At 57.3% G+C, this 25,698-nt stretch overlaps 1 protein-coding gene across 1 annotated transcript; it reads left to right on the top strand.

Annotated features, from left to right (window-relative positions):
- The first annotated feature begins 239 nt into the window (after nt 1–239).
- Nucleotides 240–25,027, top strand: LOC119089999 (brefeldin A-inhibited guanine nucleotide-exchange protein 2). Its single transcript, XM_037212798.1, has 32 exons — nt 240–356; nt 747–1,011; nt 2,642–2,820; nt 3,365–3,517; nt 5,029–5,169; nt 5,904–6,038; nt 6,135–6,159; nt 6,702–6,811; nt 7,192–7,328; nt 7,882–8,116; nt 8,728–8,937; nt 9,439–9,583; nt 10,032–10,173; nt 10,639–10,798; nt 11,616–11,773; nt 12,831–12,921; nt 13,398–13,551; nt 14,020–14,300; nt 15,006–15,303; nt 15,648–15,802; nt 16,285–16,425; nt 16,770–16,921; nt 17,343–17,515; nt 17,947–18,214; nt 18,562–18,715; nt 19,668–19,697; nt 20,462–20,597; nt 21,740–21,930; nt 22,175–22,288; nt 22,611–22,929; nt 23,675–23,931; nt 24,298–25,027. Exons 2-32 carry the CDS (start codon nt 888–890, stop codon nt 24,439–24,441), a joined length of 5,112 nt encoding a protein of 1,703 aa, XP_037068693.1. The 5' UTR covers nt 240–356; nt 747–887; the 3' UTR covers nt 24,442–25,027.
- Nucleotides 25,028–25,698: the final 671 nt, after the last annotated feature.

The raw sequence follows: 25,698 nt of genomic DNA, 5'->3' as shown, positions 1-25,698 counted from the left end.
AGGGCATGAATTTCTTCTATGATAACCCCTGTCTTCTAGAGATTGAGTGGGAAAAAAAGAAAAACCAGTTTTAAATTTATTGGTCGAACAACAATTAGGTTCGTGTTCAAAAGTTACACATATTACGCTTATTGACGTGTTCATGATAGCTTGGCAATCGACAGCGAGCGCATCTGCAAGTACCTCGCTGAGTGTGTGTGGGGCGGTGGGCTGTTATCATTTTGGTGTTGTTGGGTGGTTGTATGTCATTAGGGCGAGTTTCATGGCATGCCTCAAGCTCGTTATTATGGGCGCACTGATGATGGTGAACAAAAAAATGTTCCGCTTTGTTTGCGAGTGCGTGAGCAGTTGTGAAGGTGTGTGAGTTGAGAACACATCACTTACTGACCTCTCGTTCCCGTAACAGCCCAGATAGGTTCATTACTAGGCTTCTGTCGATCGTAATTCCTCGGCATGTATGTGTGCCATCAATTTCTCAAAATTTTAACTAAGAAATTGACAAATTGTGTTCGGCTCGAGGTATTACTTATCAAATGGTGCTCTGGGAATGTGATCACTGTGTCCCACACCATCTGTGCACCTTGTTGAAAGTGGCAGGTTAGAGTGCTGTGACATTGGCCCCGGACTTTGTGAAAGTGTATGCAGTTGTGATATACTTGCTTCATAGCCATTCCTTTTTGAATTTGTGTAGCTCATGCTTTGTTACTTCCTATTTCCCCATACTCATCATTGTTTTGACATTGCAGCATGCTGACAATAAGTCAGTGAAAATTTAATCACATAATATCTGATATTTCTATTTGGAATTAGTATCAAGTACCAGTAAAGAAGAAGTGTTATGATTTGCCATTTACATTCATGATAGTTCCTAAATTTACTCTAAGGAAATGCAGAAGACAGGAACCAGCAAGGAAATGTTCATCATCAAGGCATTGGAGAAAATCCTGCAGGAGCGTGAGACCAAGAAGCCTCATCACTCTCAGCTCAGAAAAGCCTGCCAAGATGCTTTGGGTAAGGTTGCTTCTACTCTGTTCTATATAACTTCTTCAATTGTGGCTTTTGAGATACTTGTCATGCCTTTTAGATCACAGGAGTCATGATTTTAGCTACTTTTAACCATTGCATGGCTTCACAGTTTTTCATGACCAGAACAGATGGGTGAGCTATCACAACAGCTGCCTGCACCTCCCATAGGCTGCTGGGCAGTGTTCCCAGATAATGTCAATCCCAGCAAATATAAATGCCAGTGGCATATTTTTGGTATCAAATCAGTAGACAGTAGATGCTCCCAGATTAGTAAAACAATTAGAAACTCAACATATCACATGACCTACCAGGAAGATATAGTCAGAAAATCCATTGGGTAAAAAGTTATGTAGCTGCAATTTTTGCCACTCTAACTTTGTTTATTTTAAGGAAATACTACCTATGTCACTGTGCCCCCTTTATGCAGCATCAGCTAATGAAAAGGCCATCTATTTTCTGCTCAAGGCCATGATGCAGTCAGGACTCAACTCTAGCTCCCACATGGAAGTAATTAAGAAAGCACTAATTATGCAGTTCCAAGCTGAACCCAAAGGCTTTTGCCTCTTGGCTTGTACATCCCCTTCCTGTCATTGTGATGCTTAAGGTTATTAGTCTTGGGAGATTGTTTTCAAAACATTGTGATAGGTAAGGTGGATTTGCTTTGGTCTCAGACCAATCAAAATAATGTGTGATATGTGCAGCACATCCTTATTTCATCTCAGTTAAGGGTCATTCAATGTCTATGAAAGGCTGCTACCAGTAAAAAATCAATGGTAGAATTTATAGGCTAACTCCCTCTATTTTTCAATCTTCAGGCATTTATTCAAAATAGCTTCATTTAATGAATTTCTAGAATCAGCATGAACACTGGGCAATGCTTGTCATGTGAGCCCTGACCCCTCCCTCATTTAATTGTTAAATTCTGGGTCAAGAACAGAATATTGTGGTGAAAGGTGAATGCTCCTCAGTACTCAGCATGGTACATCCTATCCTTGGGCATAATCTGAGGTTTAGCACAGCAGCTTCACCCAGTGTAGGTTGTCCCCATCCAGTAGGTAGTAAGAGTGCATAAGGTGATGCAACTCAAGCCCACCCCGCTGTGCATTGGTGAATCAGGAGGCAGGTGCTGTAACCAACTGAGCTATCAGATAGCAGACATGTATCAGCATGATTTTTACAGAAAATGAATTGTGGCTGAGGATGATGGACAATCTTAGTGCAGATATAGATGAGCATGGGCATTAATTTTTTTGTGAAAGGAAGCTATTTATGTTTGGCAAATGCTGGAATGTATCATCAGAGGGAAGTGGTGTGTTGGTGTCAGGTCTGTCTGGTTGGCCTCTGTTAAAGTGATATGTGCAAGTAATTTCAGTTTGTTCTCATTGCAACATGCAGTGCCATAAATGGTGCTTTATTGTTGATAAATGTCTATAGTTTGCTATGTGTGGGTATATTTACATACTAAATGTCAGCTATTGTTTTAAATGTTGTACGCGTTCCCATGGACCTCGGATCCATATCATATTGATCTCGCTCTTGCTCGATTCACCGTAAAACACCTTGGTCCAATGGCATATTGTGGTCGTCACACGCTAACCGAGCTGGGCCACTCCAGACGAGGCCAAGAAGCAGTGCCAGGCGAACGGCGAGCCGGCCGGCGACGGCAGCTCGGTGCTGCCGCTGCCTAAGCAGGACAGCACCGGCTTCCGCGCCGACAAGTACCTGCTGCCCTTCGAGCTCGCGTGCCAGTCCAAGTCGGCCAAGATCATCGTGACGGCACTGGACTGCCTTCAGGTGAGGGCAGAGGAGGGCAGCGGCGGCGGCTGCGGCGCGACGCCCATGGCGTGGCCGCACTGGCAGTGTATTGCCGGCTCGCACTGGCCAGCACGTGCAAGACGCACGCAGGTTGTGCAGCCAGTGCAGTTCGTGTGTGTGTGTGTGTGTGTGTGTGTGTGTGTGTGTGTGTGTGTGTGTGTGTGTGTGTGTGTGTGTGTGTGTGTGTGTGTGTGTGTGCGTGTGCGTGTGCGTGTGCGTGTGCGTGTGCGTGTGCGTGTGCGCGTGCGTGCGTGCGTGCGTGCGTGCGTGCGTGCGTGCGTATGTGGGCGTGGGCGTGCGCGTGTGTGAGTGAGCATGTGCTGTAATATCAAAATGCCATAATCACATGAAATTCTGTGTATTATTTGGTGACGATTTTACCTGTGGGGTTTTGAATCACCTCTAGTCGCACTTCTAGTCGTATAAGCGCCTAGCAGGCGGGCAGCTGCGCCCGCCGCGGCGGGGCACCAGCCATCAGACGCTCAGCGATGTAGGATGCCCGAGCTGCCCGCGTCTCCGCCAGAAACTGATCGCGTACGGCCACCTGACGGGGGACGTGCCGGACCTGACGGCGACCACGGCCGGCCAGCGCCAGATCGACCGGATCGTGCAGACCATCTGCGGCTGCTTCACCGGCGCCCATACGGACGAGGAGGTCCAGCTGCAGATACTCAAGGTAGGCCGGTGGCTGTAGCTCGGCAGGGTGGGCGGCTCAAGGTAGGCCGGTGGCTGCAGCTCGGCAGGGTGGGCGGCTCAAGGTAGGCCGGTGGCCGTTGCTCGGCAGGGTGGGCGGCTCAAGGTAGGCCGGTGGCTGCAGCTCGGCAGGGTGGGCGGCTCAAGGTAGGCCGGTGGCCGCTGCTCGGCAGGGTGGGCGGCTCAAGGTAGGCCGATGGCCGCTGCTCGGCAGGGTGGGCGGCTCAAGGTAGGCCGATGGCTGCAGCTCGGCAGGGTGGGCGGCTCAAGGTAGGCCGGTGGCCGCTGCTCGGCAGGGTGGGCGGCTCAAGGTAGGCCGGTGGCCGTTGCTCGGCAGGGTGGGCGGCTCAAGGTAGGCCGGTGGCCGTTGCTCGGCAGGGTGGGCGGCTCAAGGTAGGCCGGTGGCCGTTGCTCGGCAGGGTGGGCGGCTCAAGGTGGGCCGGTGGCTGCAGCTCGGCAGGGTGGGCGGCTCAAGGTGGGCCGGTGGCTGCTGCTCGGCAGGGTGGGCGGCTCAAGGTAGGCCGGTGGCTGCAGCTCGGCAGGGTGGGCGGCTCAAGGTAGGCCGGTGGCTGCAGCTCGGCAGGGTGGGCGGCTCAAGGTAGGCCGATGGCCGCTGCTCGGCAGGGTGGGCGGCTCAAGGTAGGCCGGTGGCCGTTGCTCGGCAGGGTGGGCGGCTCAAGGTAGGCCGGTGGCTGCAGCTCGGCAGGGTGGGTGGCTCAAGGTAGGCCGGTGGCCGTTGCTCGGCAGGGTGGGCGGCTCAAGGTAGGCCGGTGGCCGTTGCTCGGCAGGGTGGGTGGCTCAAGGTAGGCCGGTGGCTGCAGCTCGGCAGGGTGGGCGGCTCAAGGTAGGCCGGTGGCCGTTGCTCGGCAGGGTGGGCGGCTCAAGGTAGGCCGGTGGCTGCAGCTCGGCAGGGTGGGCGGCTCAAGGTAGGCCGATGGCCGCTGCCCGGCAGGGTGGGCGGGTCAAGGTGGGCCGGTGGCCGTTGCTCGGCAGGGTGGGCGGCTCAAGGCGGGCCGGCGGCCGCTGCTCGGCAGGGTGGGCGGCTCAAGGTAGGCCGGTGGCTGAAATACGCTGTCAGCCGGTTTTTGCCGAATAAGACTGATTAACAGAAACTACTGACAGCAAACTGGCTTTAGCCGCCAAAAAGCCAAGTGCAGCAACAGATGCTGTAAAGCCAATTGAATATTGAATAATAGATGATTATCTCCATCGCATTTAAAGCATTTCGTCACTAACCTTTTAGGCGTTGCAACTGCAAATGTTCTGGGTGAGGGGGGTTCCATCTACCGATAGTCTGGTGGAGCAACAGACATTCAAAGCACTTACAACAGTATGTGTCTGTAAAATATGCCAGACACATGGTAAGATTTCGTGTAAATGCTGTCAGTGAGTGTGTTCGTCTGATGTCGGACATGTATGTCGTGCGCCTGTCAGTGCCGTCGGACGCTGGGAGCAGGCTGAGTGCGGCTGGTGACACGCCATCTTCTGTTGCAGGCGATCCTGACGGTGCTCACCTCCCAGCACGTGGAGGTCCACGAGGGCACCGTGCTGCAGGCCGTCCGCACCTGCTACAACATCTACCTGGCCAGCAAGAACCTCGTCTACCAAACCACAGCCAAAGCCACTCTCACGCAGGTACTGTGGACCGTCCGGTGTTCGGATGGCACAGATTGTCAGTGAGATCACGTTTATGTCTGTGGGAAATGCGGGGACTTGACCAGTGCAGGTTTGACAGCTTTTTTTGGGGGGGGGGGGGGGCTTCCATAGTTATTGACTCAGGTTTCCCTGATTGGTCTTGTTCACGTTTTTATGGAGGCGTCTAGGTCCTGGCTTCGAATTCAGCATCCATAATCTGGTATGCTGCTACAAGATTGTGTTTTACAGTCTGGAGAGCAATAATCCTGCGGCCAATATGGCGGTCTCCGTCCCGTGACCCGACCCGTGATCTGTGTGCTGGAGGTATTTTAGCGCATGTCATCACATTGACATGATACTGCGCAGCTCATTGGTTCTGGTTGGCTGTGCATGCAAGTAATGGCCCTCACAGTTCAGGGCACATGTGGCGCTTTACATGGTCGGAAAGGTCACCTATGGCATCTAGTTATAAAAACAAAACGTCAATCACTAGATCATGTCACGCCTGTCTGTATCGGGTATGTAGCACGCTTCGTTTAGAAATGTCAATGGAATGGTGCCAGCTGCACCTCTGCCCCACACACCAACGATGTCAGAATGCCCTGCGCGGATGAAGGTTCGCATCGAAGTGGCTACTCCTTGAAGGCCGCGTTTGTTCCGCCAGCGGCCGTTGGGCGCCTGGTGTCGGACGTCCCGCAGCTGCGATCCGGCTCACCCGTGCCTCCCACGGACAGGTGGTGAACGTGCTGTTCATGCGGATGGAGAGTCAGGCGGCGGGCCAGGCGGCGGCGGACGGCGCGCCAGACGGGCAGGCCGAGTCGCCGCCGGCGCCGGCGGAGGCGCCCGTCGGCCCGCCGGCCGGGCCCGAGGAGCCGACCGAGCCGGCCGAGCCGGCCGAGGAGACGGACGGCCAGCCGGCGGCCGACGTCAGCGCCGAGGCTGTGGTCCGGCCTCTGCTGGACGAGCTGGTGGATGGCGTGGTCCGCGCGGGTCAGTCGGCCGGTCGGCCAGGCCCGGAGAGGGCCGCCGACGGCGCGGTGTTCGGGTCAGGCCAGTCAGGACTGTGGCCATCACAGAACCCATCAAGGCTGGCTGGGCGTTATGTTCACGTCAGCTCGGTGCTGTGACTAGTGCTAAGCATGGTCATAAGCAGCCGTCACTTCGCAGCATGACAGCTGCCTGTGACCAGCTTCAGCTCTGGTCAGCTCGGAGCTTTTTACTTAATCAGCTTAAATGGCGTTCGTACGCACCCGTAGTGTGCAAGTCAAGACGGTGGTTTAACACAGGCAAATTTAAATGTTTTGTTCTATAAAACAAAGCTACTGTGCAGCTGACGCGACAGAGATCACATTCACTTTGCTGTTAATTCACGGATCTTGTACATTGCGAACCAGTTGCAGTGATTTAGTGGATATCCAAAAGCTGCGTTAGATTTGCGAAACACCGTGTGTTGCGTAGGTTGGATAAGACTTTTGACAAAGCGGATTCGGTAGCTGTGAAATCATGTAATATTGTTCGTCTGCTACTGCCAGAGGCGGCGGCTACTGAGACGACGGCCTCTGTGAGCAGTGAGCCGCGAGAGAACGGCTCCGAACGCTCCAGCGGCCCGAACACGCCCAAACTCAACCGGCGACACTCGCAGGTGCGCGCGGTGGGAGATAGCTTGTGATACTCGACCGCCTCTCTCTGAAACAGGACTGATGGCACTGTTGGTACGCCCTGTGGCCAGCAGTGGAAGGGTTTGATCGTGTGTATGCCGCCGGCTTTGAGGTGCAGCGCGGGGATGGCTGGTCTTAACGCGCCGGCCGTTCTGACTGCCTTGCAGCCTTGGTCTCCCCAGAAAAGTTTAACCGCACCTGGTTTTGAACGTCAGGGCGTTTCTGTGTCTGCTTCTCCTAAGCGTGCCGCCACATGAATGAGAATCCTGACCGTGACACCGTCATGAACGCCTGGTGGCAAGTCTTCTTCTCCACGACTATGTGCGCCGCGCGCATGACACGCCTCCTCCCCATCCTTCGGCAGGGCAGCGAAGACGCCAGCGAGAATGACATGATGACGGCCAAGTTCTCGCACATTCTGCAGAAGGACGCCTTCCTCGTGTTCCGCTCGCTCTGCAAGCTGTCCATGAAGCCGCTGCCGGACGGCACGCCCGACCCCAAGTGAGACGCCCGCCCTCCCCCCCCCCCCTCCCCCCCGCCCCGCTCCCCTCCCCGGTCCCAGTGAGGGCTAGGCTGGGTGGAGGTCGTTGCGTCAGCAGCTGGTTGGCAGCGATGACCTGCGCTGCGGTGCTCGGTGCGATTGTGTAATGAAGGATGTTAGATTCACAATCTTTTTTCACCTGCTAAATATGTAATATGTGACCAGTTCTAAAAAACGCGAGTTATCAAAATGTTTCTTGGACTGGCCTTGCTCCACCTGACTCAGTGACGTGCTAACCCTAGTATCATGCAAACTGTCGTACAATGTGGACCCCTCAGTAAACCTAGTTGTTTGATTGCCATGTCACTCAGCCATTTGGTTGTCGCTTTCACTGTTCAGTTTTACATGTCGTGGATGCTGCTGTTTTTCCTTCAGCTGTGCTGAACAGCTGTTTGCGATGATTTATTTCACCCTGGAAGCAGCACCGAGTGCGTTCCAGAACGTGCGTCTCCACCGAGCTGCCGTCCACCGGACCTGCCTCCGTCTAACGCGTGCCACGCTGTACCTCCACAGGTCACATGAGCTGCGCTCCAAGGTGCTGTCGCTGGAGCTGCTGCTGTCGATCCTGCAGAGCCCCGGCCCCGTCTTCACCACCAACGACATGTTCATCACGGCCATCAAGCAGTACCTGTGCGTGGCGCTGTCCAAGAACGGCGCCTCTTCCGTGCCCGAGGTGTTCCAGCTAAGCCTGGCCATCTTCCTGGCGCTGCTGGCCAACTTCAAGCAGCACCTAAAGAAGCAGATCGAGGTGAGACCGGTACTGGTCACGGAGAACGGGTCGTGTCACGGAGGCGCCTGCGGTGGTATTGTCAGGAGGACAGTTGGATTGAGGGAGATTGCATCATGGTGTGGCTCAGTAGCTGGTATGGGGTGTGGCATGCATTGGAAACAGTGCAATTGAAACCTTTGTCGTGGGAGCTCTCGACTAAACTCCGTTGCTATACACAAAGTTTTGCTGTGGACAAATACATTAATGTAAACGCAGTAATGCAAGCCAGTTTCCAAAGTCTCCACCCACAACAAAGACTAATGCGAGCCGATTTCCAAAGTACTTACCCATTACACAGACTAATGCGAGCCAATTTCCAAAGTACTTACCCATTACATCGGCTAATGCGAGCCAATTTCCAAAGTACTTGTCCATTACACAGGCTAATGGGAGCCAATTTCCGAAGTACCCACCTACTACAGAGACTAATGTGGGCCATTTTCCCAAAGTACCCGCCCATTGCACAGATCGTTTGGTGCGGTGGTGCCAATGGCCAGTTGTTGCGTGGATCGAGACATAACTGAACAATTATTGGCATCTTGTCACCCATAAATCCAAATATTGACAAGTCGCCCGCTTGTCCTTGGCAGGTGTTCTTCAAAGGCATCTTCCTGAACCTGCTGGAGACGCCCAGCTCGTCGTTCGAGCACAAGTGGATGGTGATCCAGGTGCTGACGCGCATCTGCGCCGACGCTCAGAGCGTGGTCGACATCTACGTCAACTACGACTGCGACTTCGCCGCCGCCAACATCTTCGAGCGGTTGGTCACGGACCTGAGCAAGATGGCGCAAGGCCGCCAGGTGAGGGCGGACGGCGCGCGCGGGGTGACAGCGCTGCGGGCTCGGCTGGCGGGGCGTTAACGACGCGGTGTGGCGCCGTCCTCCGTAGTGTCAGCTGTGTGCGGCAGAGCTTGTGTCTGCACGATGCCTGTCAGCAGACGAGTAGGGCTTACAGCAGACAAGTAGGGCCTACAGCATCTCATACCGCTAGAACCTGCGTTATCGTGATACGTTCCGCCTGAGTCTTCGCACAAAGAATATGTGTGGCAAGGATGACGACTTTTTCGCCGTCAGTAGAAATGCCAAAAAAAAAGAAAAATCGATGTGATTCGAATCTGGTGTGGACCACATTGCTGTTGGTTGCCGTAGATAGGGCTCTTGTAGTGTCCAAGGAACTCCGTCTTCGCTCGTATTATGAGGCAAACTCCACCGCCATGCATCGTGCCCCAGTGGCGTCATGTGACGCAGTCGGCTCTCACCCGCCGTGACCTCGCCCCCCCCCCCCCCCTCCCCCTCTCTCAGATCGGGCAGGAGCAGCTGGGTGTGACGCTGACGCAGGAGCGCAGTATCCGGCTCAAGGCGCTCGAGTGTCTGGTGGGCCTGCTCAAGTGCATGGTCGAGTGGAGCCGCGAGCTCTACGTCAATCCGCACTCGCAGACCAACCTGGGTGGGTAACGGCCCAGCCCGGGCCGGAGCCGGGGGGCCGCTGCCGGCGGGCCGGTCGTGCCCCAGTCGAGCGGACTGCAGTCGTCGACAGCGGTGCGCGTCAGGAGCGGGCGTTACGGGCCATTTCCTGTGCGTGGGTTAAAGCCGGATGAATGGTCTGGTATGTTGCCTGCTTGGCGTCTACGGTCACTGAAGTTGTCATTCTTGCTGTTCCAACGCCGGTATAGAGAGTGGTGTCTGCGAGGTGGTCGGCGACAGGCCCTCTTGTGATGCTCTCGCCGCGAGTCGGTGACGTGTGGGGACGCATGGCCAGACGCTTCTCGCGGTCCGTTTCTTCACCGTGTGATGTTTTCATCTTGTCACCGAGAGACATTCTGGCGGCGTGGCGTGTTCACGGCGCGCGGTCAGCCGGCGGCGCGCGGTGGTGTGACGGCGCGCGCGTGTTCCAGACACGGACCGGGAGGCGCCGGACGAGCCGGCGTCCACCTCGCTGACCACCTACGGCAGCCAGAGCAGTCTGCCCTCCAGCACGCCGCAGCAGTACGAGTCGCTCAAGCACAAGAAGGAGATCTGGGAACAAGGCATTGACATGTGAGCGTTCCTCCGCTGTTTCACTGGAGTGACTCTTGTGACCTGTTGACTCATCCATTCAGTGATTAGCTCATGCGCCGTCTTGCTTTGAGGCATCCAGGGGCGCGCGCGTTAATGTCGCTGGCTAGCGTCTGCTTGTAAACGTCTTTAGCAGATGCCGCCTCGGATGAATATAACCGTAGCTTTCTAGTTAACCTTGAGAGTTCGATCTCGTACGCCGCGGACCGACTTGTTCTTGTCGGGGCTTCATCTCAACGGCCTCCTCCGCAATATGACCTTTAACCGGCGCTGTTCGAGCGCGTGATAGGTCAGCGATGGTTCGCTCTGTGGCATGCCCGGTACCGGCGTGTGCCGTCACTGCAGCTGTCTCGGCGCCCCCGGCCTGCTCGGCCGTCCGTCCTCCGACCCTCCTCCCGCCCGGCCGCCCGTCCTCTGACCCTACCCCCCCCCCCGCCCGGCCGGCAGGTTCAACCGGAAGCCGAAGCGCGGCCTGGCGTTCCTACAGGAGCAAGGTCTGCTGGAGGCGACGCCCGACTCTGTGGCCGCCTTCTTCCACGACGACCACCGGCTGGACCGGGCCGTGCTGGGCGACTACCTGGGCGACCCAGACCAGCATAACCGGGAGGTGAGTGGGACGGGGAGGAGAATGCTGAGTGGAAACGGTAATCATGTGAAAAGGCTTAGCGTGGCATTGGTGCTCTTCTTTTCATACTTTTGGATGTACCCTGAGATATATAATGCCACTAGATCACCAACGTCCATGTTGAATAATTAGCAGGCATGTGTGCTTCACCAGAGGGCGATCAGTTTCAAAATTGCATAGTCTGACAGGCAGACCGCGCAAACTGCGGTTAGTCGTAGCGAATTACGGACAAGCCAGCGTTGGCAGGGAGATGAAACATAGCTCCAGTCGCATTGGGGTGAATCTTTGGGTGGAACATATGTAACACGATGCCTGGCATGCAAAGGTTGTGAATTCACCGACGGAGATGTATATTTTGAAGGAGTATGCGCCATTAACATCGTAGCTAATTTCGTGGTTTTGGGTCCGGGAGTCTGTGATTTGAGTCCTCGTCTGAGAATTCTCTTTGGCGATGCGGCGCCATTTTAGTCTGGCTGGCTTCCGTTGATGAGGTTTGTTAAGCTTTTGGCAGGCTCATCTTCAAAGTTGCGATACCGTGTCATGTATTTGATGAATCTAATATGTTTCTGGTGGAAGGCTGATGCGTGCAGATTATCTTATTTCCGCTTCAAAGTTGTACCTGAGCGTATACTCAATGGCTGGAAGTTGTTTCTTGTGTATGGGTTCGTATCGGCCAAGCATAGCCTAATATGTTAAATTACTAACGGATGTCTGTCTCTGTCTGTCTGTGTACACACACTTGTCTGGCGAGCTGGGTACCTCTGTGTGACGCACCCGGGCGCCTCCGCTCTCCCTGCAGGTGATGTACGCATACGTGGACCGGCTGGACTTCAACGACCGCGACTTTGTGGCGGCGCTGCGCCTCTTCCTGGACGGGTTTCGGCTGCCGGGCGAGGCGCAGAAGATCGATCGGCTCATGGAGAAGTTCGCCAGCAGATACTGCGAGTGCAACCCGAAGTGAGTGGCCGGCCTCGCCTCCTGTCGGTTGGGTATCTTTGAGCTTCGTGTTGTTTGTTGTTCGCATGCTCACAGCTGGTGTTTGTTGTGGGCGAGGCCGCAGGCCAAGCGGGGATATGATATCTAGATATCTTACGTGGACGCTCAATGTCATTACCTGCCAAACCCATTGAAGTAGGATATTGGAATGTCTAGTGTGTGCACGCTAAATGTCATTGCCTGCCAAACCCATTTAAGTGGGATATTGGAATGCTTCGATAAGTCCCATCCGTAGAGGCAACCAAAGGCGACGACTTCTCTCGATCGTGTTAAGGCATCTGCTGCATGGGAATAACAGTCGCGCCTGCTATCGTCTGGCTCGGCCCGTGACCCAAAAGGCATCTGACTAGTGGCTTCTACAGGTCGTTCTGTTTCGGATTTTCACAAAAATAAACAGTCAGGCGACCGTCAGTTCCGTCGGCGGCGGCGGCACTTCACGGAGAGTGTTTCAAGTGTATTTGTTATCTGTCCACCTGTTGACATGTGCTTGGTGCTTCCCCGGCCCTGGTGGCGACTAGTGTCGCGACATTGACGTGGTTAACGGGGCGGTCGATACGTGTGCCGACTTACCGCTGTATTGCCTGGCAATCTGGCGCGCGGTGTGGCCGTGCGGCTGATACTTATGCCGTGACGTGACACGTCAGCCGGTTTGGGGTCGGACCCTGACCGCTGGCGATAGGTCGGACCCTGACCACCGGCAACAGGTCGGATCCTGACCATCGGCATTAGGTCGGACCGTGACCAGCGGCAATAGGTCGGATCCTGACCAGCGGCAATAGGTCGGACACTGACCACCGGCAGTAGGCTTGACCTCGACCATCGACAATAGGTCTGACCCCGACCAGCGGCAATAGGTCTGACCCTGACCAGCGGCAATAGGTCTGACCCTGACCAGCGGCAATAGGTCGGATCCTGACCAGCGGCAATAGGTCTGACCCTGACCAGCGGCAATAGGTCGGATCCTGACCAGCGGCAATAGGTCGGACTCTAACCAGCGGCCGATGGCGCCTGTTTGCAGTCAGAACATCTTCGCCAGTGCGGACACGGCCTACGTGCTGGCCTACTCCATCATCATGCTGACCACTGACCTGCACAGCGCTCAGGTCAAGGTGAGCCGTCGCAGAGTATGTGATGAACTCATAAAATGCCTCTGTTAGAGGAGCAGGTCTGTGGATGATCTCTGACAGAGGACCAGCTCTGTGGGTTACCTCTGTTGAAGGAGCAGGTCTGTGGGTGGTCTCTGAAAGAGGAACAGGTCTGTGGGTTACCTCTGTTGAAGGAGCAGGTCCGTTGGTGATGTCTGTTAAGGGAGCTGGTCTGTGGGCGGACAACCGGTTTGGTTTTTTCACAACTAGCCATTCTGGCCGAATCAGGTGAGCTTGATTCCTTCGTGACTGGTTAGTAGTTTAGCTGAACCGGTCCGTCCGAATAATTTGTGTCGGTGCGTCATGTACGTTCAATAAATGAAACTTCCTGGTGTGCTTACAAGAACGTTCACCATGTGTCGGAGGGCTATGACGGGCATTTGCCGCTCGGTCAGTTGTCCTGATGTCACCATGGTGACCGCGCACGCTGTGTCATCCAGCACAAGATGACCAAGGACCAGTACATCAAGATGAACCGCGGCATCAACGACAGCAAGGACCTGCCGGAGGACTACCTGTCACAGATCTACGACGAGATCGCCGGCAACGAGATCAAGATGAAGGTCACCGCCAGTGCCAAGCCCGGAAAACAAGGTAACGCGCTCGCCGCGGTGGGCCACCCCCCCCCCCCCCCCCCCCCCCCCCCCCTCCCCCCGGGACTCCTCGTCACGCGGCTGCCACACACCGCTGTGTGGCTCGGTTGGGGTCTGTTGTACGTTTGTAGACATTGCGTTGTGGCATAAGCTGAAAGTTTCTTCAACTTGATTATCAGTCCCTCTTCTCAGAGCAGAGTTGCCGAGTTTGGTTCAAGGCTGTGATGTTCCTGGCGCCCATCACACCAGTTCAGCGTGTTGTGGGTTCGCTCCTCTCTTCCATCATGGTTGTCTTTTGCTAGCCATTGTCTCTTACTAACCTCAGTTATTATGGACGCTGTTTGGCACGCAGTGTGCAACTACGCAGCAGGAGTGTCCAAATCATCGTGTCGCTAGCCCAGTGAAGGACGCTGGGACGCTGTGACCCAGTGATGGAGTACTCAACCTCGTATCCGTCCCGCCGCTGCAGTCGCCCAGAGTGAGAAGCAGCGGCGCCTCCTCTTCAACCTGGAGATGGAGCAGATGTCGCACGCCGCCAAGTCGCTCATGGAGGCGGCCAGCCACGTGCAGGCGGAGTTCACGTGCGCCACGCACGTGGAGCACGTGCGGCCCATGTTCAAGCTGGCGTGGGCGCCGTTCCTGGCGGCGTTCAGCACGGGCCTGCAGGACTGCGACGACCCGCTAGTGGACGAGCTCTGTCTGGACGGCATCCGCTGTGCCATCCGCATCGCCTGCATCTTCCAGATGAAGGTGCGGAGTGGTGATCGTGACGCGGCCTCTGCACCCGACGGCGCGGGCGGGCACGGCGGCTGGTGTGTGTCGCAGTGGCGTTCATGACGATCGTGAGGATGTGAATGGGTTGGACGTGCGAGGTCTGGTCGAGACAGAAGGATTGTCTAGGGTGAAAAATATGTGGTGGGTAAGAAGTGTCATATGTTCTCGATGTGGAAGATATTTGTGGAATAGTCGAACAAGCGTAATGCAATGAAGGTAGTCGTCCCACCAGTCACGTTTTCACACGTCAAGAGGAGAACACTCTGGGCCGAGGCTGTGCAAGGGATGTTGGAAGTTCTGGGCGTGTCGCTTGTTTTATCCAATGCCATTTTTGGGACACTGACGACGTGAACTAAGACAAAGTAAGGCGGGCTGCAGACAGTTGTAGGATCGAGTGAGTTACGCTTCAACTGTGTGAGTGCCACGCCGCCCTGAGGCCTTAAATACCTGGAAAGTGAAAGGTAATAATGCTGGTGACAAGTGAATGAGTACCTCGCGGGAAGAGCATTTTCCCTCCTTCCACACACACTTATTAGATCCACATTAATGCTCGCAGTGCGCTACTGCCACATACGTCGTCTGAGGCTGTTGCGTGAGTGAATACACCACGCCTTCCAGTGTGCTGCATCTGTCCCGCCACGTGTCCGTCTTCACCTGCCATGTCTGCTGCCGTGCCGCCAGCTGGAGCGGGACGCCTACGTGCAGGCGCTGGCTCGCTTCACCCTGCTCACCGCCAACGCGGCCATCACCGAGATGAAGGCCAAGAACATCGACACGATCAAGACGCTGATCTCGGTGGCGCAGACGGACGGCAACTACCTGGGCAGCTCGTGGCTGGACATCCTGCGCTGTATCTCGCAGCTGGAGCTGGCGCAGCTGATCGGCACGGGCGTGCGGCCGCAGCACCAGCACCAGCACCAGCAGGCGCGGGGCCGGGCACCCGACGGACACCGCTTCCACTTCCTGGAGAGCATCGACTGTGAGTGGCCGGCCCGGACGGTGGTCAGCTGGCGGTGCCAGATGAGCCGCCGCGGCGAGGTGCCGGGTGGATGACGATGGTAGAGATGTGAGGGGTTGCCACGTGGCCGTGTTCGTGCTGCGTGACAGCCTATGCCGGCTTATTTCGTCTCACACGTGCGCTGATCCTTTGCTCTCCCTCGCATTTCTGTAGTCATTAACTCGAGGGTTCCCGCGAGCCCTTGGCCTTCCATCAGCCCTCAGCCGCACCTGTCTCCGTCTCCGGTCAGTCAGGCCTCTCGTGTTCACGTGCAGTGACGCTGGGCGTGTCCAGACCGTACCCGTAACGCTCCACTGCACCGACAGTCACCGGTACAGCCGAGCGACGCATGGCGAGCGTGGTGGAGTCGATGGGCGAGACCAACTCCCAGAGCGTGGTGGTGGCCGTCGACCGTATCTTCACGGGCTCCATACGGCTGGACGGCGACGCTGTGGTCGACTTCGTGGACGCCCTCTGTCACGTACGCCCTCGGCTCCGGTCTCAAGTGTGGTTATGTGTGTGTCGGTTACCTTCGTCTGCGAAATAGCGTGCCGAAGAGAGGCGCAACATTTGAGCTTGACGCGCGGACAGTTGGCGATATGGCGATAGGTGTTGAACGGCTCCCATCGACCATCGTCCGGCGCAGACACCATGACTAGTAGCATGTCCCCACGGCTTTTAGCTGTCAGTTTGTCTAGCTTGGAATGAAACTCGGGTATTTTGGGCGTGGTCCGTTAGAGCCAGCCGTGCCATCGGTGAGCAGCCGCGGGTTGCTGGGACCTGCGCACACCGGCGCCGTGTCTGCGCCCCCGCTGACCACACGCCGGTGCCGTGTCTGCAATCGGTGCCGTGTCTGCGCCCCTGCTGACCACACATGGGTGCCGTGTCTGCGCCTCTGCTGACCACACATCGGCGCTGTGTCTCCGTGCGTGTGCCCCTACTGACCGCGCACGGCCCGCGCAGGTGTCACGAGACGAGCTGGCCCAGGCCCAGCCGCGCATGTTCTCCCTCACCAAGCTGGTAGAGATCTCCTACTACAACATGGGCAGGATCCGTCTGCAGTGGTCCAGGATCTGGAAGAAACTCGGAGAGCACTTCAACCGCGTAAGGAGCTGAACGGTCTGCTGGGTGATGGGTTAGAGTATCTGGCTCTTCGTCAGGAAAGCACATGTGGGCTGAGACGGCCTTTGCTAATAATTGTAGTAGGCATGGCGTACCTGTTAAGTGTGCCGGGACATCCTGGTCTCTGACGGCGTATTGATCACAGTAACAGGCTAGCCCGTAACTGGACACGATGGAAGTGGAAGTTCCGTGCCCGCGGCCTCGGTATCACGCAATGTGGCCGAGGAATGCGTTTATGTCATATCGAGGTGCCACTGTAATCACGAAATCTGGCTTGACCAAACGTCGATGAACGCGATGTTATATGCCGCCTGCTGTGTTTTTAGGTGGGATGCAATCCCATGGAAGAGATATCGTTCTTCGCCGTGGACTCCTTGCGGCAGCTGTCCATGAAGTTCATCGAGAAGGGGGAGCTGGCCAACTTCCGGTTCCAGAAGGACTTCCTGCGGCCGTTTGAGTACATCATGAAGTCCAACAGGTTCGTGCCGTCGTCTTCGCCCGTGTTATGAGCAGCCTGAGTCTGTGTCGGAAGAGCGTGGCGCCTCAGATGTCTGGATCCGCTTCAGGACGTGCCCATGTCACCCCGAGGCGCCAGGATTGGTCGAATGATTCCAGGTGGCGACTGAGGCCTCTCGAATCCATACACTGACCTCCATGTTTCTAGGTTTCGCTACAACACGGCGTCATCAGTCGGCGTGCCCCAAACCCTCTCCGCCGATGGGCTTTGGGCAAGCCACCCGCAGAATACTTGTCAGCCGTTTTGTTACCACATGGCCAGTGTGGGGGGGGGGGGGGGAAGGCGACCTCGGCGGTCGACGGGCCCCAGATCTCAAGCCCTCGCTCCATTGGCGCTGGGCGGTGAACACGCGTGGGTGACGTTGTCCGGTGGCCGCCGGCAGGTCGCCCACCATCCAGGACATGGTGGTGCGCTGCGTGGCTCAGATGGTCAACTCGCAGGCGCGCAACATCCGCTCCGGCTGGAACAATATCTTCAGCGTGTTCCACCTGGCCGCCTCTGGTCACGACGAGAACGTGGTGGAGCTCTCCTTCCAGACCACCGGCTCCATCATCTGTGAGTGGGTCGATGGGGTGGGTATGGCCATCATAATAATTCGGGCTTGACTGCTTTGGCGTCTCACCGGCTGCCCGGGCCAGTGTGAGACGGGGTGCCTGTTTAAGGTGCCATGTGGGATGCGGTGATGGTGTGGTAGGGACCCGGGTCCAAGACCTACATGTCCATGGCCGGACGCACTAATCACTACACCGTCGCCGATCCGCGGTAACGTTGCAACCGTCTGCGCGATCGGTAGATAGGTTTGTTGGTTCGAACGGCAGAAGGAGCAGGGAGCGTGAGGGTCTTGCCGAAAGAGGCAGGCAGTCCATTCGCCTTTCTGCAGCCACGGGAGCCGTTTATGAATCAGTCGAGTCTCAGTGGGCCTCGTCTGTACCCTCCGTCACCGAGTTTCTGGCGGCGGCGCCTCACCGCGGTCCGTCCGCCGGCAGCCACCGTCTTCGAGAACCACCTGGCGATCGTGATCGACAGCTTCCAAGACTCGATCAAGTGTCTGTCGGAGTTCGCGTGCAACGCACAGTTCCCGGACACCAGCATGGAGGCGATCCGGCTGATCCGCAGCTGCGCCCGCTACGTGGCCGACTCGCCCCACCTCTTCCGCGACCACAACATCGAGGACAAGACCATCCCCGAGGAGGACCGCGTGTGGGTGCGCGCCTGGTTCCCGATCATGTTCGAGCTTTCCTGCATCGTCAACAGGTGAGCGTCGCGCGCGGGTCCGCCTTCCGGAAACAGTTGGCGCGTGTGAATTTGTTCATAGCGCTCGTGTTCTGTCGTAAGCATTACTCGTACCCTGGTCGACCGACCGTACCTCGACTCCCACCTCATCTTCTGAATGGCTCACTGTGTCCCGTTTCTCACCCCTGGTACAAAGTAATATTGGTGGTACAGCTGGCTGTGGCGTCGGTCTTCAGGCCGCTGGATCTGGGATGGAGTTGAGCAGCGTTATCACGGCCTTAAGCCGTGTGATACGCTGTCATTACCAGCGGTAGCGCCAGCCGTCTGCGTTATGTGGTCCGGTGAGCGACACTTCCTGCTGTCATCAGGTGCAAGCTGGACGTGCGCACGCGCGCGCTGACAGTCATGTTCGAGATCATCAAGACGTACGGCATGACGTACCGTCAGCACTGGTGGAAGGACCTCTTCCAGATCCTCTTCCGCATCTTCGATAACATGAAGCTGCCTGAGCAACAGTCAGAGGTAGAGGGCTTGGTTCCCAGATTTTGGTGTGGCCGGCTGCGCCTTTCCGTTGTGTTTGTGGAGAACTGGCTGCTGCTGCTTTCGTGCTACCTCGTGCTAGGTGCTACTTTAGCAATTTCGTTTGGCTGCTAGATAATGGATGGATGGTGGTGTCTGCTTTAAGTTGTGACTTTCGTTGCGCGTGATTGCTTCACAGCCCTTTTGAGTCCGTTTGTATTCGTCTTGCACTTGAGGAACCAGTATGTAACTTGTAAACTTGTGTATGCGTTTCAAAGTAGGGTATGTTGTATTTCTGTCATCATCAAAAGCCGCTAACGTGTAAAGTAAAGAGGCGGGGCGTGGTAAATTGTCCATTCGTGGATTCAGAAGCGAATATTCGGACGAATTCCTGATCGCAACGAATTTCCATGTCTTGCCCTACTGAGACCGTAATTGTTTTGTTTAGCTTTTTCTCGCACATGGGTTTGTGAGTGGGCACTGGTTTTCGGGGCCATGGGGGAGTTTGTTCTATTACGCGCCGTGTTCGGCCCCGTTGTCGTTCGGCTCTCCGGACCTGCTATTTTGTTCGCGCTCCCCATCGTCCAGGGCGGCTCAGGCAGTGACAGTAACCAATCGCACTCATACTCTTAACTCCAACCGCATTCTGAACGCATGGCTGCAGAATGCGGTCCGATAACAAGGCGCGAAGAAAATGTACGCTCTCGTTGTACAAAGCTCACCATGTCGCAACAATTATCGGCTTCGTTGAGATAATATTGTGGTACAGATTCTTCAAAAGCGGTCGGGATCGGGCCGTCTCTCTGCGTTCCAGTTCACAACAGATTAAGTTTGGGCCGCCTTGGACAGGGCACACCTGTTTCTTTGAGCGTCAGCGGGCTGGTCAAGCTGGGCCTTGGTACTGGCCCCGATGGCTCAGCCGCTCTGTCTGATTCCGTTCTCTTCTGTTTAACAGATTTTCGTGCATCCCGACAACCAGCTGGATGTTAGTACTCGTCGCTTGTTTTGTTTGGGGCCTACGGCTCGTGGTGCACTAGCATCTGGTTCTCGCTCCCCGCTCCCCTATCTGAGCAATTTCGTTTCACTCCCCTCGATTCCATTCCACACCACTTTCTTCAATTCACTTCACTTCACTTCACTGCAGCTCACTCCACCCCGTTCCGTCTCGTAACCTCCATCGTTTCTCATCTTCCCTCTCAGTTCATTATTGTCATCCTGCTGTCCATGCTCCACAGCTTCAATAATCTCTGCCGCACTCCCTCTTGCCCCGGCCTGACTTCTCTCCGATTTTTCGTTTCGGCGCCGCCAGTCGGTTCTTGTTGCAACTTGTTTTGCTGGTTTCTTGCTAAGTATGCTTGCTTTTTCTCCTGTCATTGTCATTTTTGTTTTGTTTAAACATATCCTTTTTAGTTACGTCCCTGTTTGCAGTTTTCCTCGCTGCTTGGGCTGGTTGGTCTGTCTAACATAATTTTTCAGATTGCTAATATGTAGCGATATTAATGTCCTGTTTATCCTGTTGTCATCATTTTTTAACTAACGGTATGCACTAAGGAGCTTCTTGGTAACATGTACAAGCATTATGCATATAAGTTGTGTGACCCATCTGCGGTCAGTACCCGACCGCTGCCTCGCGTAAAAGGGAATGGCATGGCCCCACCCCGTTCCATGCAGCCGCCGGCCGTGGGCGCTGACTGGGGTCGCCCTCGGAGCTGGCGCTAACACGCGTCTGTGTGGGCGGCGCCGTTGCAGAAGGCCGAGTGGATGACGACCACGTGCAACCACGCGTTGTACGCCATCATCGACGTGTTCACCCAGTACCACGACACGCTGCAGCCCATCCTGCTGGAGCCGCTGTACTCCCAGCTGCACTGGTGTGTCCGGCAAGGTGAGCACACTGGCACAGAGCGACGCGCCGCCGGGGCTGGGGCAGAGCGGTGCATGGCTTGGCCGCGGCACAAGCCAGCAGCCGGCCAGGACTGCGGCGCCGTTGTGTCGGCCACCCAGTTATGACGGAGAAAGTCATGTCCAAAAAGGCCCCGGAGGTACGGGGTTCGATTCCCCGCGGTGCCCGCCCTTCCTGCCAGGGTGAGAGGCAGGCGACGCCATATAGCCTCAGCAGCTGAGTGCGTCGTAAAGCCCCACTGACTCAATGACACAAAAAGGCTCCAGGAATCTGAGGGTTGCTCGAGGTTTTGCATTGTGGTGTTGCGTTTCTTTTCAGGAGGTCATGCTGACCGAAAAATGGCAGGCTTTCACGGTTTCAGTCAAACTAAATCCTACGAACTCCACAGAATAGTGATATGCGTGGGTGATGGGTATGTTCATAGTGGAAGATCGCCACGTGTGAGCGTAACACACATCACTGACGGTGCCGCCCCAGCGCTGTTCAGAGGCTGAGAGTGTACGACACATCACTGACGCTCCCGCCCCAGCGCTGCTCAGAGGCTGAGCGTGTACCACATGTCACTGACGGTCCCGCCCAGCGCTGCTCCGAGGCTGCGAGTATACCACACATCACTGACGCTCCCGCCCCAGCGCTGTTCAGAGACTGCGAGTGTACCACACATCACTGATGCTCCCGCCCCAGCGCTGTTCAGAGGCTGAGAGTGTACAACACATCACTGACGCTCCCGCCCCAGCGCTGTTCAGAGACTGCGAGCGTACCACACATCGCTGACGCTCCCGCCCCAGCGCTATTCAGAGACTGCGAGTGTACCACACATCACTGACGCTCCCGCCCCAGCGCTGTTCAGAGGCTGAGAGCGTACAACACATCACTGACGCTCCCGCCCCAGCGCTGTTCAGAAACTGCGAGTGTACCACACATCACTGATGCTCCCGCCCCAGCGCTGTTCAGAGGCTGAGAGCGTACAACACATCACTGACGCTCCCGCCCCAGCGCTGTTCAGAGACGGGGCCGTTGGTGCGCCCCGGCCGCCGTGTGTTGTGTGTGGTCCGCGCGCGAGCTGGCGGCGTCCAGCCGTCGTCCGCAAGGCAGGCCTCACTGACCTGCGGCCGCCGTCACAGACAACGAGCAGCTGGCCCGCTCCGGCACCAACTGCCTGGAGAACCTGGTGATCTCGAACGGCGTCAAGTTCCGGCCGGAGACCTGGGACCAGACGTGCGCCTGCATGCTGGACATCTTCAACTCGACCATCCCGCACCAGCTGCTCACCTGGCGGCCGGGCAAGCCCGGGGACGCGGCCGCCGAGCCCAAGGTCAGGGGCGCCACGCTGCGCCGCAAGGCTTGCGTGACCAACGCCAGAGCATGTTAAAGGCTGGTGCTGGGGCGTGTCGACGCTGCTGTAGTTGGCATCAATACGTGCGGAAGGCTGGCGCTGTAGCTTGTCCAAGTCTAGCGCCGTGGCGCGGCGTAAGTGGGCGCCGTTACGAGTGGTTGGTTGCTGGCGTGATGCGGCGCGCGCGCGTGTGTGTTGACGCCGCCGGCCCGCTGTCTGCCAGAGCCCGCTGGAGCCCCCGGCTGAGATCATGAGCCGGGCCGACAGCATGCACAGCATCAACAGCATTGGCTCCTACAGCAACGACGACAAGAACAGGAAGATCATGAAGATGAAGGTGCGTCGCCCGTCGTGGCGTGGTATTGAGTGGGGTGCGGCTGGCTGGTAACTGAGCACCCGCTATGTGTAGGGTTCGTCAGGCGGTGCGTCGCGATGGCTCTGTCGCTGCGGCTTAGAGAGTGAAGCTAAAGCTGCAGACGTTCAGCCGTTGAATGCCGTGAAGTCGGGTCTTTTCACGTATTCCTTAGATGTCAGTTAGCGATATCACAGATTTACTAATACACCCAGTCGTAACTTCAGTTGCCTGTTCAAATGTTCTTCAAATAGCTTGCGACGCCCCCCCCCCCTGCCCCTTCTGACCGAGACGGTGGGCCGGCCAGGTGCACCAGGACCACGATCTATTCGCCAGCCTGCTGATCCGCTGCGTGGTCCAGCTGGAGCTGATCCAGACCATCGACAACATCGTCTTCTTCCCCACCACCTCGCGCAAGGAGGACGCCGAGAACCTGGCGCTGGCGCAGGCCGAGGCGCTGCGCCAGCGTCTCTCGGACGACGCCCAGCAGCGCGAGGACCAGGGCATGTACCCCTACCTTAGCGCCGGACAACTGTTCCAGCTGATTGACTGTCTCATGCAGAGCCACCGCTTCGCCAAAAGGTTCAACGCAGACCACGATCAGCGCAATCTGCTCTGGCGGGCAGGTGAGTGGCGGTTTGAAGGGTGGCAGGTGGCGGTGTGAGGGGTGGCAGGTGACAGTGTTAGGGGTGACAGGTGGCGGTGTGAGAGGTGACAGGTGACTCTGGCTCGCTGGGACCGATTTGAGCTGGTTCGTGGTCGGCGGCGGAATGGTCCAGGCTGGTCTTGCGCCGGGTTAAGTGTGGTTTTAGGCTTGTGGTCTTCGTTCGGGTTGTCTTAGGATATGGATCCGGGTAAGGAAAGTATGAGACAGTGCAAAATTAGTGTAAAATGGGTTTAACGGCCGATGCGTTTCACAATACCAATTGATTATCATGAGATGACAGCCCAAGGGTCTCAAGGGTCTATCAGGGTCTCAATGGGCATCCTCGGGCTGCACACCGGGTCAGGCGGGCTGGCGATAGTCCGGGCTGGTCGGGCCAGTTTATGGTTGTGTGGGGCTGCTTGAGGCTGCCTTCAGGCTGACTTGTAGGCGTCGTAAAATAGCCGAGAGGCTAGGATCTGCTAGCTGGCATCATGTAACATGCCATTTAATTTTGCAGCAGCCGGTTCAGGTAAGCGACGAAATACTTCCGCCTGATTGTTGCCTGCGTTGCTGTCACCCGGCAAACTGGCCTTTGTCGCCGATGCCCCTCCGCATGGCTGCTATGAGCCGAACAGCCTCGAGACGCGCGCGCGCTCACCACCATTCACACCGAATCGGACGTCGATCACCGCGCGGCCGTCTCTGACCGGCCCGTCCTCCGGCAGGCTTCAAGGGCAACGCCAAGCCGAACCTGCTGAAGCAGGAGACGCAGAGCCTGGCGTGCGCGCTGCGCATCCTGTTCCGGCTGTACGCCGACGAGCAGCGGCGGCCCGGCTGGCCGCAGGTGGAGCAGCGGCTGATCGCCACGTGCCGCGAGGCGCTCGAGTACTACCTGTCGCTGCAGTCGGAGGCGCACCGCGACGCCTGGGTGGCGCTGCTGCTGCTCTTCCTCACGCGCGTCCAGAAGATGGACGATGAGCGGGTGAGTGGCGGCGGGCTGGGCGCGGCGGCGCGCTGCTGTGAGGGATTTCGGGGGTCGCTACTGCTCGTGGGCGGCGGGCGTCTCCTGCTGAGAGCGCCGATACGCTCTCGCTCGGCCGCGAGGGTGCGCTGGCATGCACACGGCTGTCTTCGAGAGGGCAGTTGTTGCGCTGTCGTCGCTGGAGCGCTCAACAGTGTATGTCATGCTTTCGAATGAACCTATTAATCTGTGAAATATTAAGTAGCGCCCGCTATCTGTCGGCCGTTCAGTTTCTCTGCCTTTGTCGTCATGGCGATGCTGGTGATGTTTGCGTGAGATGCTCGCGCAAGCTCTCGCCCCTGACACGGCCTTGTCTGCTTGCCGCAGTTCCGGGCGCACGCCTCCAACTACTACCCACTGCTCTGCGAGGTCATGTGCTTCGACCTGAAGCCCGAGCTGCGCGCCGTGCTGCGCAAATTCTTCCTGCGCATCGGACCCGTGTTCGGCATCACCCCACCGGCGACCACGTGACTGGCCGCAGCCAGTCAGCGGTAGCGAGCGGCGAGGGACGCTTCTGATTGGCCGGCGGGCCTGGCGCCGGAAGTCGCGGGACGCTGAGCTTGGCGTCGGGAGAGGCTGGAGAACGCCTGTGATTGGTTGTAGCCACAGAACTGAGCGCATCGCCGGATGGCGGTGGGCACGCGTGTGATTACGTCACCTGTACATACCTAAATATCCCCGATAGTGCCTGAGAAAGTCAGATACGGCGTCCATTTGACGGGGTTCAAATGATTATGTTTATGTTGATTATACTGGTGATTATGCTGGTGGGGTCGCCAGTCGCGTGATGCCCGGCCATCGTTAGTTGATTCAGTGGACGGTATTTATTGGTCGTGCGGGCGGGCGAATAGTCGGTAGCGCTCCGTCCAATTATGGCCGGCCAGCGACCCCGCGCCGCCGGCCCGACAGCGTCCAGGACATCGTGCAATGTTGCCTTCAGCGAATAGTGTTGTTATCTCGGCACGTGGCACGCACGTGCACTGACGCGAGGGCCGCCGCAGTTCGAACAAGGTGCGTGCTCCACCGATGCTGCCAGCCGTTCCGGGGGAGGCGGGGGGGGGGGGGGGGGGCGAGACCCGCCTCCTCCCGGACGCTCCTGGACGGCACGCTCCACCGGCCGGGCCGGCGCGCCCGGTCTGTGTCGCTGGTCATGATAGGCGGCGTCCAGTGTCGTCCGCAGCGCGCGGCGCCGGCCCGGCCCGGCGTAGGGTCTGTGTCGCATCCCGTCTGTCCGCGTCGGCCGGACCTTTGTCGTAGGTCTCACCTCTGGCGACCTCTGGCCGTGACAAACAGGGCATGCGGACCGGTCCACACATCGAGAGCAGGCACGAGCGCCAGCTGCTGCGTGTGCTGTACAGGATGCCTTATAGCCTGGTATCGCATCACTCTCCGTTAAACACATGGTAGACGTGAGGTACGCGTACAAGTCGCTATCGAAACCGGTGAGGCACGCATACGGTGACCCGGTTGTCCCGTCTTCATCTGACCGATGTAGCCGCGGGCCTGTGAGCCGGCGAGCGTGTCCGGTCCCCGCTGTGGCCGCCATGTGTGCCGCCTCACCTCGCTCGCGATCGTGACGCATCCGACCGGCGCCCCTTGCCGAGGAGGGCTGCCCTCCGTGGGGCGCCGGCCGACGGTCCGGCGCTGCTCGGCGTGCGCCCCGCAGCCGGCCAAGGCCTGGACGAAGAGCGTCCAGCCCGGCGGCCGGGAAGACGAGCGATGCGGCGG

Source organism: Pollicipes pollicipes, unplaced genomic scaffold, assembly GCF_011947565.3.
Source record: "Pollicipes pollicipes isolate AB1234 unplaced genomic scaffold, Ppol_2.1 Scaffold_3087;HRSCAF=3621_pilon_pilon_pilon, whole genome shotgun sequence".
Taxonomy (NCBI): domain Eukaryota; kingdom Metazoa; phylum Arthropoda; class Thecostraca; order Pollicipedomorpha; family Pollicipedidae; genus Pollicipes; species Pollicipes pollicipes.
Note: the sequence above shows the minus strand (reverse complement) of the source record. Positions and strands in the feature narration are given on the sequence as shown.

What these genes read in the sequence shown, in the direction of transcription:
- LOC119089999 (XM_037212798.1), top strand. Translation starts at nt 888, where the DNA reads ATGCAGAAGACAGGAACCAGCAAGGAAATGTTCATCATCAAGGCATTG. An exon ending in CCAAAGCCACTCTCACGCAG is followed by an intron (nt 5,170 to 5,903) that starts GTACTGTGGACC and finishes TCCCACGGACAG; the next exon opens with GTGGTGAACGTGCTGTTCAT. An exon ending in CTTTCCTGCATCGTCAACAG is followed by an intron (nt 18,215 to 18,561) that starts GTGAGCGTCGCG and finishes TGCTGTCATCAG; the next exon opens with GTGCAAGCTGGACGTGCGCA.